We start from the raw sequence: 15188 nt of genomic DNA on the forward strand, positions 1-15188 counted from the left end.
TTGTTGTCCTCCCTGCTCTTGAAACAGCTTGCACAGCTTATTGGACGTGTTGCAAGCCTCACTATGCGCACTTCCTCCAAGCCGGAAGTGCACGGTGGCGAGGCTTGCAACACGTTATTCCTAATGCTGGGTACACACTGAGATTTTCTGGACGATTTACTGTCGGATCGATTTCCAACATGTTCGATTTGCTTTCTGATAGATTTCCATTCACTTTAATAGGAAATCGATCGGAAAATGCTCAGAAATCGATTAGAAAGCAAATCGAACATGTTGGAAATAATCGATGTGACAGTAAATCGGCCAGAAAATCTCAGTGTGTACCCAGCATAAGTGGAGTTACTTTTAGCTGCAAGTAGCAGCAACCCCTCGTGGAGAACAATTAGAGGGCTGCATGAAGAGATTGGAGCAGTGTTCTCTGATCACTCACCTCCCCGTGATCCATCTGCAGTAGCTCTTCTTCTCAGTCATTACTATGGCGAGATCACTGTCAGTCTTGTGATGACATAGGGTATCTCAGCATAGACATGGGAGGAGGCACGTTCAACCCCTTGAACTGGGGTTTTAACCCCCCCCCCTTTTTTTTTTTAGACATCTGTTAAAAACACCACAAACATCAGTACTAAACAACTCTTTTTGTATTTTAATGTTTCTAACAATTCTTTCCATTTCAAATTTACAACCAGCTATTTCACAAGTGACTCAAGTTCATACAGCAGTTTTTTTTTTTTTGCAAGTGCAGAATCCATATTCTCATGTTGGGACTGCCTAGTATAGATGATCAACAAGATACTAACTGCACTGACTTTCATGTGGCGCTTAGAATCAGGAAAATCCTATGCCTGTTCTGCAGATTTAGACTGGCCCAATACAGACATCTGTTAAACACCACAAACATCACACACAAGTCAGAAAAATTAGCATCTGACTGGTGAGTAATCAGATGCACGGAAGTGAAACCCTTGTTACCCGCATTCAACATCTAACCTAACTGAAACAAGGATTTGGATACTCCATTTGACAAAATAGTGAACAAAATTGAATGCACACAAAAAAAAAAGTGTAAGAAGAAATAAGGTTTGCCATAAAATATTTGCAATATAAAGAGGAATTATTTTATAAAAAAAAAAGTCTCACCATAAGTTAGAACCAGGTCAGGCCACAGAAGAATGAACGCAGAGGGTTGGGGCTGTATACATGTAGTTTCACAGCTCCCATCTGCCACTACTCCAGAAATGCGATAAAATAGTCTTCTGTGAAAATATTACGGTGATCTCGATATTCCTCACTGCTGGTTTTTTTGATTGTTTCCCAAATTGTTTTCTACTAAAATAGTCTAACAGGTGAATTTTAGATCAGTTTTTAACAGAAAGGTATTATTAGGGTGAAGAGCACCAATGCTCTGCACCCATCAAAGTATCAGGGTTCTTGCAATCTCAGGATTAAGCTTTCCAAGACTAGTAAGTAGAAGAAACTGGCATGGTACCCCACAGTTGTCAGGAGGCAATAAAAGCTGTGGGCTGGGTGCATAGTGTGTACAATTTACTAAGGTGCTCCTGGGCTGGAGAGCACAGCCAAGAACAAAGTGATCATTCATGTTTGGTCTTGATTTAGTTATTACATGGAAAAACATGGACCCTGCGTTATAGCAAACCACAGGAAGGTTTACTAAAACCTTGAACAAACGAGTTGTTACAAGTCTATAGTCAGTTACGGACTTGTGTTTTTCTTTCAGTAAATTCTCTCTGCTATGGCAGAGCAACGTGGCTGCTGCTATGGGGAGGAGGACAATGCACAAGGAAATGGTTATCTGAAAAGCTGGATCATTAAATGAGCTTGGGAAGCACCTGTACAGATGCTTGAGTCTTGGCCGAGACTAGTATGAAAGTGAGGGTTACAAACCTCTGTCACCTACTTAAATACGGTAGTTTACAAATCCAGGCATGTAGAATTATCTGTGTGCGATAATGATTGACAGGTTGGTAGGATGGATGACAAATGGATTACACAATTCTAAATACATGCAGGATTATGCAAATTCATCGCAGTTTGAAAAATGGATAAATTGAATAAAACCAAGTTGGAAAATGATTGGTCAATTTTCAAGTTTTATACTCTTGTTTCAACGCTAAATTAACTGCAAGTCATTGACCCTCCTTACTTGGGAAAGGCCTTTGAAAATCAGCCCATGTACCAAATATGACTGGAGAGTTTATTTCTTCCAACTATGAAAATACAGAACACTACCTTACCAGGACTGCAGTCATACAAGCACTGCTGACACACAAAAAAAAAAAAAAAAAAATACACAACAAACATTTTCATCATTTCTCACACTTAAAGAACTCCACCCACCACTATGATTGTATTTGGGTGAAAGTATGTAAAACATACATATTTGGCAAACAGCAATCAATGAAATTACAAGTGGTCCATCTGAAAAAGCCACTACAGCTTCTTACAGGAGTTCAAAGTAAAACAACTTAATAGATTCAAAACGCCAGCAGGAATGGAAAGTGTGACATGTCCACGCCCAACTGCTGGAATAACGTGCCTTCAAGCAAGTGGACCCAGGAGCGACCACATCCCAGCCTTCACGCACTACCACACTGTCAAATGGCAATGGGTGCAGTTCTTGAAAGACACTACTGACATCTTGGAGGACTTTTAATCAACTTACAATTCAATGCATATTACATAAGCAAAAAAAAAAACCAGAACAAAAAACCCACATGGTGCTCTTAATCCGCAAGAAATAAATGAACCGGGCCATTGACCATTTACTCCCTTCTTGCTGATACCCATTTCTTTACAGCTAAAGTCAGAACTCAGAAATACAGTAGAAATGTTTTATTCCAATTTACATTCTTGGTGTTCCAGCAGGACACCTTAGGCTGCAAGTCATGGTCTCTGTAGTAACTTAGGCATTTTGAAGCAGCAGCAAATAAGTTGGTTTACAGTATTTCATCCATCATGCCAGGAATGGATTCAGATTCTTCCGTTTTAGCCATAACGTCAGGTATTTTTTCTGTTCAATTAGTGCCAGGTATTTTAGTTCAGCAGGTTACCACCTTTTACAAAGTTCTTGCTGGTAAAACCTTCTCCAATAGAAAGCTGCAATTGTTTTCAAGGTACAACATCTGGAAAATATATTCTTTACCCTGCAATTAAAAAAAATATATTTATTTGAAATGTAAAAGGGACAATATATTTGGCCAAAAATTAGAATATTCAGTAAAGTGTCAATAAGTAACTTCCTTCATCCTGTATGTGGCATTTAGCTAGACAAAAACAATGGAAAATGTCAATCACCACATTTCTCACTATACCTATACAGACTGTTTTACCACCATGATCTAGCAAGTTAGCAGCCTGCACATTGCGCTCTACATAACTGTGCCCATATATGGTACAATTTTTTTTCATCCAATCTTACCATTTCTATGTAATTTAAGGCAACTGCCTAAATTATCCTCAGTATATTCACTTAATTTACCCTTATACTACAAAGAAATGGTAATATTGGATGAAAAAAATTGTACCATGTATGGGCACCATTAGGGACACCACTACACAATCTTGGCTAGCTGCAGAACAATAAACACAATTTAGAATCCTATCTGAGACCTTTTAAAACATAACTTACTTCATTACAACAAAAAATATTTTTTGTTTAAAAAAATTTAACATGGTTGTGTGGATTAGTGGGTGTATAACTACAGGAGCCCAATTTATCTAGAGCTTGAGATCATCTGTGGTTACTACCCTACACCATGATTAAATACATGCTGAGTTACTTCTAAATCACGTGTCGAACTCCAGGCCTGGAAGGCCAGATCCATGCCAGTGTTTAGGATGGACTGAGAAAGAGGAATGTGTTCTACCTGATGGACCACACCTTTCCTGGTTCAGACCCAGGGACGGCCCGCTCATGAGGCGGGGTGAAACATTTGCCTCAGGCGGCAGATCTGGGGGGGGGGGGACGGCACCCGCCTGTCCATGGATGCTGGGGGCCGCCCGCCGAGCTGGAGTGGTAGCTGGCAGAAAGGGGGTATTGGGTCCGACCCCCGACCCCCCCCCCACCTTTCCCTCGCCTGGGTCCCCCGATCTGTGCTCCTCCTCTAGCCTTATGTACCAGCGTGCATATGATTAAGAGGCAACGGGCGGGGGAATCACTCACCTCTTCCGCGTTCCATCGTGTGCTCCACTGACGTCACTTCCGACAACGCCGCCCACTGTATTGTAAGTGGACGGCCTTGCAGGAAGTGACGTCAGTGGAGCGCATGATGGAACGCGGAAGAGGTGAGCGATTCCCCCGCCCGTTGCCTCTTCATCATATGCACGCTGGTACTTAACGCTGGAGGAGGAGCGCAGATCGGGGGACCCAGGTGAGGGAGGGGGGGTCCGACCCCCCTCCCCACCACTAGGCCCAATACCCCCTTTCTGCCAGCTACCCCTCCAGCTCGGCACAGCCCCCCCCCACACGGCTGGGGGGGGCGGCGGCGATTTTTTCTAATTTTGCCTCAGGCGGCAAAAAGGCTAGGGCCGGCCCTGTTCAGACCCATCAATTAATTTGAGCTGTATAAAAAAAAATGTGTGAGGATCTCGACCCTCGTAGGACAGGTTTGACATACCTGTAAATCTATATACAATAAAGAGAACCCCCCACCAAAACCGACATGTTTCAGCTCCCTAAAAATGGAGCTGTCAGGGCAAACTATAAAGTGCTTAAGGTGCTAAGTGCATAGTAGAAGATGAATTTGTAAATTTGCTGCGTTCCTATCAAGAAAAATAAAAGAAAAAGAGCTGTGCTCAATATCAATGTCCGCAGTGGCTGCTGACATTGCTAGAGAGCACAGCTCTCATCTTTTGTGATAATGAGATAGGCTTCAGCTTAACACTGGTGATCGCTCTCTTGTGCCCCAGGGGTGTAGATCGCAGCGCTGCACCATGTTAAAAGATGGCGGTTTCGCCGTCTAACAGTCTCTGAACGGCGATCACCGCTGGGAGACTAAAGGCTGAGCTCTGCCTACCAAGCAGGAGATGCGCGCGCATCCTGCAGTAGCCGGCCCCAGGACTTGACGCCAATTAGCGTTATGCGGTCCTGGGGCTGCCGCCACGTCCATTGGCGCGACGCGTTCTTGAGGTAATTAAACAAGTGGGATCCTATAACTGTCCTATAACTGTGGCCTGCCTACCCAACTTCCCCTTTTTATTATGCAAGTTATATATTTTTAACACTGGTTATAATCAGTAGAATTCGTTTTGCATGTTTTCAGGAAAAGGGTTGACCTATTCATTATTTTCTAACTCTGACACTTAATAGGCAGCAATTGATTAGAGACAGTAAGACCTACTTTGTAAACGATTAACTACTTACTCCACGGCTCAGTACATCTACGTCACCCTGTGGCATCCTCCAAGCCACCATAACGTAGATATACTGATGCAGCTTTCAGGCCTGCTGTGCACGATCAGCTGCAATACTAATTGGTGAAAGGGAACATGTTCCCTTGTAGCCAATTAGCACCCCCCCCCCCCCCCCCCCCGCGGATGAACGATCATCAACAGCAGTGATCCTTCATCTCTCCCCGCGGTGCACAGATCAGTTGAATAAATTGAGCAGCAAGCAGCCTCTCACCTTACCTCGTTCCAGCGAAGAGTCTAGAAGAGCCTACAGCCCGAGCCTCTGTTCCCCGCTCTGAACTCAGCCACCTAATGCCGAATATCCGATCACGGCTTGATGACGTCATCAAGCCGGGACCTGGGTAACCGGCAATACGTGGCGGGGAATCGGAGGCCCCGGGCAGAGCCACGTCACGTGATTGAGAGCACCAGGAAGTCCAGGACGTGAGGGTCTGAGGCAGTGTGCATGTGAGCGGCTACCCGGGACTGCATCCACTTATGTGATTACATGCCTGTTAGTTTGATACTTTTTAAATTTTATAGCATTAAATAATTTTACACTATACAGCGCTTTCTTGAGTTTTAGACTCTGATCGTGGTGATTTGAATCCTATCCCCCGACTACGCTATACATCCATACCTCCGGATTTGTTGGAGGCTGATCGGGTGAGTGCGGGCACATAGGGGGAGTGTGTCCCAGCACAAGGTGGTTGTTCACTGTAGGTGACGGGCAACACTTGTGTTACTGGATTACGCTATGTGCTTTTTTTTTTTTATTTTTCTTTCTCTAACATGTCGGCTGATCTGTGAGGAAACCTATTGAATCCTGGGACATTCAGCGCTACTAACGATTTTTGAAAGACTGAGAAATAATGCATTTTTTTTACTATTTTTCCCATGAAAATGCCTAGAAAACAAAATTTTGTTGGACTAAATACCCCGTAATTGAAAGCCTAGTTTGTCTTGAAAAAAATGATATATAGATCATTTAGATGTAGTGAGTAGGGATAACGTTATTGCTGATTAAACAGGGACGTAGCTAAAGCGTCAAAACCGCTCTGGTCCATAAAAGGTCTGGATGCGAAGTGGTTAAATAAAAAAAAAATAATAATTATATCTAAAAGTCATTTTTGGGAGTAGGAGGATAAATTTAATTGTTTATCTTCAGTTTATTTTCACCTTGGGTTTACTTTACGTGACTCTTACCTTTTGCATATGCAGCAGCAACATGTAACAAGCGCCTCATTTACCATCTGGCGATGAATTCAGAAAAAGCTCTAAGTATCCTTGATCTGGGGAGAAAAGGGAAAAAAAGCTCAAGGTAAATATGAAGGTCATCAGAGCTCTACAAAAGCCTGGTGAAAAAAGTGCTAAATCATATTCTTGTTTTTAAATGAAAAAACAAGTCACCAAATTTATGTATTTTATGTATGAAATGCAACTAGAAAAGCAAATAATGACATATTCCTGTTTAAAAAGGAACCAGAGAAAAAGCACCCTCATGTATTTTACCATATAGAAAACACCTACCTTGCTTTCGGTTTCATTCTGCACTGCACAGCTTGCTTCTAATCAGCCCTGATAAAATCCCCAACTGAGCATCAGTCTGGCTTTGCTCAGGAATATTTATAGCTCAGTCTGTGTTCTCTCATGTCTTTTCAAGTCCAAGCCTGCCCCCTGCTGGCTCTGCTCAGGAATAATTATAGCTGAGTCATTATAGCAAAGCCAGACTGAATGCTCAGTCGGGAATTTTATCAGGTCTGATAAAAAACAAGCTGTGCAGTGCAGAATGAAACAGAAAGCATGGTAGGTGTTTTCTCTAATGTTCCCACTGATCTATATGGTAACATACATGAGGGTACTTAGTCTCTGGTTCACTTAAGTGTGTCTCATCTGTAAATAGAGAATTCGGTGGCAGCAAACTGATGAGGCACTACACTTCACTTATGAAAGGGTGCCAGTGCTGAACTTGTTAGCAAAAACACTGGCTTTCCTGGCTGCCATGGCGGACCCAGAACGAGAACACAACTTTCTGCAAGTGTGACTAAAGGTGCGTATAAATGCACAGCTTTTCCTTAAAGGGAACCTAAACTGAGAGGGATATGGAGGTTTCCTTTTAAACAATACCAGTTGCCTGACTCTCTTGCTGATGTCTTTAGCTGCAGTAGTGGCTAAATCACACCCCTGAAACAAGCATGCAGTTAGTCCAGTCTGACAGTCAGAGCACCGGATCTGCATGCTTGTTCAGGATCTGTGGCTAAAGTATTAGAGTCAGAGGATCAGCAGGGCTGCCAGGCAACTGGTATTATTTTGAAAGGAAAAATCCACATCCTTCTCAGTTTAGGTTCCCTTTAGCTGTCATCAGCTGGTATAGAACTTCATGCTCCGTGTGATACTGCGCAGCTCCAATGCTTTACGTGTCACTAGGAAACAGATGTGTTGTGTGTTCTGTGTCTATGAAGAAGGGAGGAAGGATGACAGTGCCAGATAAGGAGTGGCTGAGTGGCTTATGCAGGTGAGCTAAGGAGAGGAACAATGGGCTACGCCACAAACTGGTTGTAGCTTAAAGTGGACCCAAATTAAAAATACAAGATTTCAGAAATAAAATCTATTTTCTAAATTATAATAAATAGCAGCCTTTTTTCAGCTGCATGACAAATATAAAATATTTTAAATTTATTGGAGGAGCCCCTCCCTTCCTTTCATATTGCAGGGACAGAAACTGGTAAACTGGTGGAGTAGCAGGTTTCTGGCAAAGGAGGAATTGCTAATGGCTGCCACCTGTATAACCCTAGTTATGGAAAGAGACGGGTGAAAAGCATGCACTGAAATGCTCATAGGCTTGAAGGAGTGTTTATTTTTTTGTATGTGTCAGAGTGGTGCAACTAAATATTTTGAATTAAAAAAAAAAAAAAAAATTTAGTTTGGGAACGCTTTAAAGGGAATATGACGTGAGAGATATGGAATGTGGCATTTATTTCCATTTAAATACCAGTTGCTTGGCCGTCCTGCTGATCCTCTGCCTCTAATGCCTTTAGCCAAAAACCCTGAATAAGCATGCAGGTCTTGTGTGCGTGTACAAGGCTAAAGGTGGCCATACACAATGATTTTCTTATTTGATTCCTTGCAGATTCAATTCATTTGCTGGGAATCTATTCCTCAAAATAACAGATCAATTTTTGAACCATTTTAAGCAAAAATAGATTGAAAGGATCAATTGAACATGATGGAAAATTTAAAACAATCTTGGGGCCGGGGCAAGAGCATTGGCAGATCGATAATGACCTATAGCTTTACACTGCATTGAACAGTGCAACACAGCAGTTCAATTGATTTGCAATAGATTCCCTTGCTGGAATCTATTAGAAATTGATGTGCAGTGTATGGTAGTACTCAATTCCTTTTGAACCTATTGTTTAGTAACATTGGATGGAAATCTATAAGATTATGGCTAGCTTTAAAGTACTTCTGATCTGTATTTTAATAGCCTGTTAAAAAAAAAAAAAAAAAAACCACCATATAACTCGCCTATCCAGAGTTCCCATCAGCTGTCCCGTTCCGCCGCAGTATCCTTATGTAAATTCTAGCAAATTCATAGCAATGGGGCCTGAAGGAGTAGTACGGCAGAAGTACTTCCGGGTCAGCGCCATTGCTGTGAAGATGCTAGCGTATACGAGAGGACACTGCGGGCGAACAGGAGAGATGACAGGGCGGAAGAGGTGGCGATGGGGACTCGGGGTAGAGGAGGTATGTGGTGCCTTATCTAACAGGTTTTTAATTAAAGCAGGAGGGTTGTTTTTTTTGGGAGAACTGCCCTTCCTCCCTACCCATATTCAAGGTTCTCTACCAGTCAAAGATTTCGACTGAGTAGAATGTGGACCACAGGAGGCATTAGAAAATAAAAGGGAAGGTGCTGTAACATGTCACAGCACCACATATACAATGAAATAAACAAAATGCAAACCCCCTCTCAATTCAGGGGTACATTAAGATTAAAGCAGTCTAACCTTAATCTGTTTAAACACAATGGGAGGGGAAATTGTAATGTTAAAAAACAAAAAGCCCCAGAATAATCTTATGTCGTCAGCAAAAACACATTCCTGAACCTACCGCAATTAAAATGATTAGCCCTATAGCTGCAGCAGATAGGAAACCTGCAATCTCTCCCTGCAGTCTCTTTATATTGGACATATGCAGCAAGACAAATAGGCCTACTTAATATCGATTTGTGCCTCTAAAAAGTTAAAAACTGATTTTGCAAACTCGAGTTTTGTGTTCACTTGTGCCACGGTGTAAATATAGCTGGTGCCTAACTATAAGCTGCATCCATAGGGAGGTAGGGTGTATAGGGAGGTATAGGGCAGCCTATGGATCAAGTCTACAATCAGTGGTTAGCATTGTCACCAATCATATCAGGGCCGGGCATCTCCACTTTGATCAGTGTGGCTTTGAAGTAGCTGTGGGAGCATGTCCGCATATGTACAGTAGCTGCACAAGCATGCCTGCGCATGTGCATTAAGCTGGAGACAGCTCTGTGACAAAGCACATGCACCAGCTGCGCTCCTATCAAGAGAGGAGCTCTGCACTGATGTGGAGGGAGGCCCCGCTGACAAAGGGAGGACCTCAGAGCATGGAGGGAAGCCTCAATAGAGTCCTGAGGCTTCCCTCTGTTTAGGTAAATATATTTTTTTTGAACTTGAGCTTCGGCTCGGCCCGGTGTCTTGTACCCTGAGGTTCTGGAAAGCAAAAACGCTAAAATGACTATTCAGCAATCAGTAAAATAAAGAGCATTTGCCCAATTCTTTTTTCTGTTAAAAGAACAATTTGAGGCCAGCAGCATGCAGCTTCATTCATTCAAATGATTGTGCATGTGTGCCACAGATGCCTGTACATTATTACTTGACTCCACCCACGAGCATGTCTTCTATTACAGCAGCAGAAAGCCTCACAATGGCCTCAATTCACTAAGCAGTTTAGACTAGTCTACAGATGGTTTGTAGTCTGATGGTTTGGTGTAATGTTTTAGACCTGGTCTAACATTCAGTAATTACACAATTCACAAAGGCAGAGTAACCATGCCCACCTTTTCTGACAGAGATTAGACCAGCTGATTTCTATCGCTAAAGTAAAAGTGATTGGAGAATTTCAGAAGATGCACCTGCAGACATCAAATGCTGCTCACAATGCTAGTGAACAATCATTCTGTGTAGTGAAAGTTTACTGTCTGTAAAAGGCTCTAAAAAAAAAAAGATGCATGTAATGGTGATTGCAATATTTTGGCAATTTTAGCTGTGAAACAGCCCTTACTGTTACATTCTTGCGCCGGCCAAGGGCTGCAAAGAACTAACAAATCACAAGCCTGAGATATTGCTCCGAAATAATGGAATTTCACACAAGTAGGTATAAATTTCCTGTCAGACAGAACACACGCTAAGCCATACCTTCAGACGCCATGCTTTCACGCAGACAGCCAACAGCAAACATTGGCTTACCTGAATCATCAATTGTATGGAAGTTACTCGAGTACTGTGGGTTCTTCATGTACATGTAATTTGACATAACTGCGATTTTTTGAATCCTGCTATGAAGTTAACTTTTTTCTGAGATTCTGAATGATTCCAGCCAATTACGTGATAGAATTTAGCCGGGAAATGTATTAATCCTGAAGAAGTGAATGTTATATGGTCCGATATTTCACGAAACGCGTCGAGAAAATTATGTACCTCGGCTGCACATAATTAAATGCTAAATTTATGGATATATTTTTCCCAAAGAGGGATTTCCATGATATTTATATAAATGGTGGACATAATATAAGGGACAATTTCCTATTTCATGGCACCCTTTACTGGGAACTATGCATAATGTTTGTAAACTGTGTAACCTTTTGAGGACCGATGCAAGTAGATCCTACACCACACTTGTGGCTACTTTAGGCTGATGTGGCATAGGATTTACATCACCCGCCATTTCCACTCCCGACGCGATCAAGCGCACCAGAGAGGGGAGATTAACCACTTGAGGACCCACCCTTTACCCCCCCCCCCCCCTTAAGGACCAGCGCTGTTTTAGCTGATCTGTGCTGGGTGGGCTCTACAGCCCCCAGCACAGATCAGGGTGCAGGCAGAGCGACCAGATCGCCCCCCTTTTTTCCCCACTAGGGGGATGATGTGCTGGGGGGTCTGATCGATCCTGCCTGCCTGTGTGTGTGTTGCGGGGGGGCACCTCAAAGCCCCCCTCCGCGGCAAAATTCCCCCCCTCCCTCCCCCGGAGACTAGGGGCTGCACAGGAACGGATCTGTCCTGTGCAGCCTCTAACAGGCTCCTGCCTGTCATGTGACAGCGATCCCCGGCCGCTGATCGCTGATCTGGTACAACGCTGCTACTGTTAGCAGCGTTGTACGGATGTAAACAAAGCGGATTTCCGCTTGTGTTTACATTTAGCCTGCGAGCCGCGATCGGCGGCCCGCAGGCTATTCACTGAGGCCCCCCCCCCGCCGTGAATTGACAGGAAGCAGCCGCTCGCGCGAGCGGCTGCTTCCTGATTAATTAGCTTGCAGCCGGCGACGCAGAACTGCGTCGCTGGTCCTGCAGCTGCCACTTTGCCGACGCGCGCTATGAGTGCGCGGTCGGCAAGTGGTTAAGCTGTCATGACAGCTGACATCTCCCCTCAATGACCAGGAGCCATCACGTATGCGGAAGTGGGGGGGGGGGGGGAATTGAGGAGAAGAGGATCCACTCACCTTCCTGCCTTCCCACTCATCCATCCACTCACCTTCGGCGCTCCCCTCTGCTCTGGCCGGCACTCCCGCTTGCTCTGAAATAAGTGGCAAGTCCCGCCTGGTCCTTAAGGGGGGTTAGACAGCCGGTCCCCAAATGGTTAATTATGACTTCGCTCTAATGGCTATCTGGATACTGTGTATTTGTATTTATGTGAAAAAAAAAAAAAACTTTTAAAAAAGATTTATAATGAACTGAGGTTTTAATTGGTTATTGAATGATTCAAATCAATATTTACCTATTGAGGACAAGGTGTTGGTTTATAGTCCATCCACTTTAAGATTCCATAAATAGGGGACACATAAGGGGATCACTCCCATATATTAACCACTTCCGGATTCTCGGTGCGTATATGTACACCCCTGAATCCTGAAGTGTATTCCATGGAAACGTTCCATGTCAGTTTACGGAGGGTGTCTCCGTGAACACCCTGCGAGCCGATCTGCGGCTCGCAGGGTAAATGTAAACACACGGGGAAGATCTTCCCCGGTGTTTACGTATACGGCGCTGCTGCGCAGCAGCGCCGTAGAGATCGGTGATCCCCGCCTCTGATTGGCCGGGGATCGCCGGCATCTGATAGGCTAAAGCCTATCCCATCAGGCACAGGACGGAAATCCGTCCTGCGACGCTCACAGAGGGAGAGAGAGAGGGAAGGGGAAGGAGGCCAGGAAGCGCTGCGGAGGGGGGCTTTGAAGAGCCCCCCCGCAAGCAGCCGGCGATCAGACCCCCCCAGCAGGACATCCCCCTAGTGGGGAAAAAAAGGGGGGGGGGGGGGGGGGGGGGGGAGTCTGATCGGCCTGGCTGCAACCTGATCTGTGCTGTGGGCTGGAGAGCCCACGCAGCACAGATCAGCACAAAATTTCATGGTATAGAAGTGGTTAAGTATATCAACTTGATATACTTGGGGGGATTTTGCTCCAGACAGAGCTAAATAGACAGCTAATTCAAAAAAATAAAACCATTCTTTTGGACACCGCTTCAAGAGGAACTCCAGTGAAAATGTAATAAAAAAGTGCTTCATTTTTACAATAATTATGTATAAATGATTTGCCTGTTGCAAAATATTTCCTCTCCCTGATTTACATTCTGACATTTATCACATGGTGACATTTTTACTGCTGGCAGGTGATGTCAGTGGAAGGAGATGCTTCTTGCTTTTTTTTGGCAGTTGGAAACAGCTGTTATTTCCCACAATGCCACAAGGCTTCCACAATGTGATTTCAGCACTATGGTCCTGACATCACACTGTGGAAGGAGTTTCGCCAGCACCCTGATGATCCATTTATGAAAAGGAATTCTCATGGGAAAGGGGGTATCAGCTGCTGTTTGATATGAAGTTCAATTCTTGGTTACGGTTTCTCCTTCAGTCAAAGTTCAGTACCAACTACTGCAAAGTGAACGTTAGGAATAGGTTCACCACAACACTGCAGATATCAGGAGAAAATGCAGGAACTCATAATAGAGATGTATCGCACAGGCACAACACGCTGTACCAAAGAGCAATAAAAGCAATGAAAGTACACAAATGCATAAAAAAAGGTGAAGAGAGCATAAACCATGCAACCATTGCAAATACCCAAGCACCACATAAACAATGTTGTGGATGGCAAATCTACTTACCCATATGACCTCTGTTTTTGGCCATGGCAGCTATGGCATCTTCATGAGTCAAGAATCTTACAACGGCTTCCCCAGAAGTACCTCCTGCATCTGCACTGAACTCAATATTAATCTTCAAAGGCATCACTGGATGGAAAAACTATGAAAATGAAGATAAGTCAGTATGTACTATTGTACAGACATGTTCTGTTACTTCCTACCATCTAGGATTACCTTCAGGTCAGCAGTAACTTACATTGGCAATGTCCTGCCCAGACACATTAAATGGGAGTCCTCTAATGTGGATATCATGGACTAGGGACCCTCCTGTGAAGTTCTGAGAATCCACTGAGTTTCCAGACATGTCTTTCACATATTCTGAAAAAAAAAAAAGTCCAAGATTATGATGTAATATTGGCCATGTCTAGGCAATAGTTGGATAGTGAAGCAAAGCATGGCACAAGAGACAAGGAATGGTATGTTCCCAATAAGGACTATATTACTAAAAGTGAATCACAATCTAAACACTGATTCACAAGTACTGTATACTGTACAAGTGCTGGGGCACCCTACTGTGTCGAAACTCCCAGTTAGCTGTGACGGATGCATATTAATTCGCCGCCGCTCAGTTCAGCTCGTTTAGAGCCGAATGACGGCTCTCACCACTGCCGCTAAACTCCGAGGCGGCGTTAAATACTATTCCCCCTCTGAGTTGTCGCAACTCGGAGGGAGATGTAATTCGGGGTCTGGCTGCCGCCAGAGCCCCCAAATTACCGCTACGCGCCCCGCGCAGCATAGTATTGCTGCTATGGGGCGCCCAGTTTCGGCGCTCGGCTCTCAGAGCCGCGCGCCAAAGTCAGCTGATTCGTAGCTGTGACCATGCATACAGCGCAGGTTTTTGCTCTCCATTTCCTCCTTTCAATCATGCACATTTGCAGCTCTAAAGGGCCCCATAAAATGGTGAGGAGGGCTGGATTTGGACCTCGGGCCTTGAGTTTGACACCGGTGCAATATACTATCCAGCCACAGTTGGATGAGAGCACCGCTCTTTTGCTTACCCCAATACTTGATGGAACTCAGCCAAGACAACCATTCGGTGCACTCTTGGCCAAGTGTGTTCAGGAGTCCTACAACATGGCTTAGAGATCAGGCATGCCGCACGTCTAAAGTGACACCAACAAAGGAGTGACAGATGAGAGCACTGCTCTTGTGCTCACCCAACTCCCTTTCGTCTCTCCTCATCCCTCCATTAAACCGTACACACCATTCGGCTATAGCCAGGCGACAGGTCTGTATAGCATGATGTGAACCATCAGTTATGCAGTTCAGTGCTCTAAGTGGCATGACAGGTGCAAAGTAGATTACTATGCTGGATGATACAGTACACATATCCTAGCACGAGAG

General features: G+C 44.2%; 1 protein-coding gene across 2 annotated transcripts in view; it reads right to left on the bottom strand.

Moving 5' to 3' along the window:
• Window positions 1–1121: 1121 nt before the first annotated feature.
• GRSF1 (G-rich RNA sequence binding factor 1) overlaps window positions 1122–15188 on the bottom strand; it is a 76240-nt gene continuing 62173 nt past the window's right edge. For both annotated transcript variants that reach the window (XM_068233341.1, XM_068233338.1), the window contains exons 7-10: window positions 14041–14162; window positions 13806–13944; window positions 6613–6698; window positions 1122–3161 (exon numbers count right to left, since the gene is read on the bottom strand). In XM_068233341.1, coding sequence (XP_068089442.1) covers window positions 6649–6698; window positions 13806–13944; window positions 14041–14162 — 311 coding nt within the window. In that variant the 3' untranslated portion in view covers window positions 1122–3161; window positions 6613–6648. The remainder of the gene's footprint in view (window positions 3162–6612; window positions 6699–13805; window positions 13945–14040; window positions 14163–15188) is intronic.

The sequence above is a fragment of the Hyperolius riggenbachi genome, chromosome 1 (genome assembly GCF_040937935.1).
Source record: "Hyperolius riggenbachi isolate aHypRig1 chromosome 1, aHypRig1.pri, whole genome shotgun sequence".
Lineage (NCBI taxonomy): Eukaryota > Metazoa > Chordata > Amphibia > Anura > Hyperoliidae > Hyperolius > Hyperolius riggenbachi.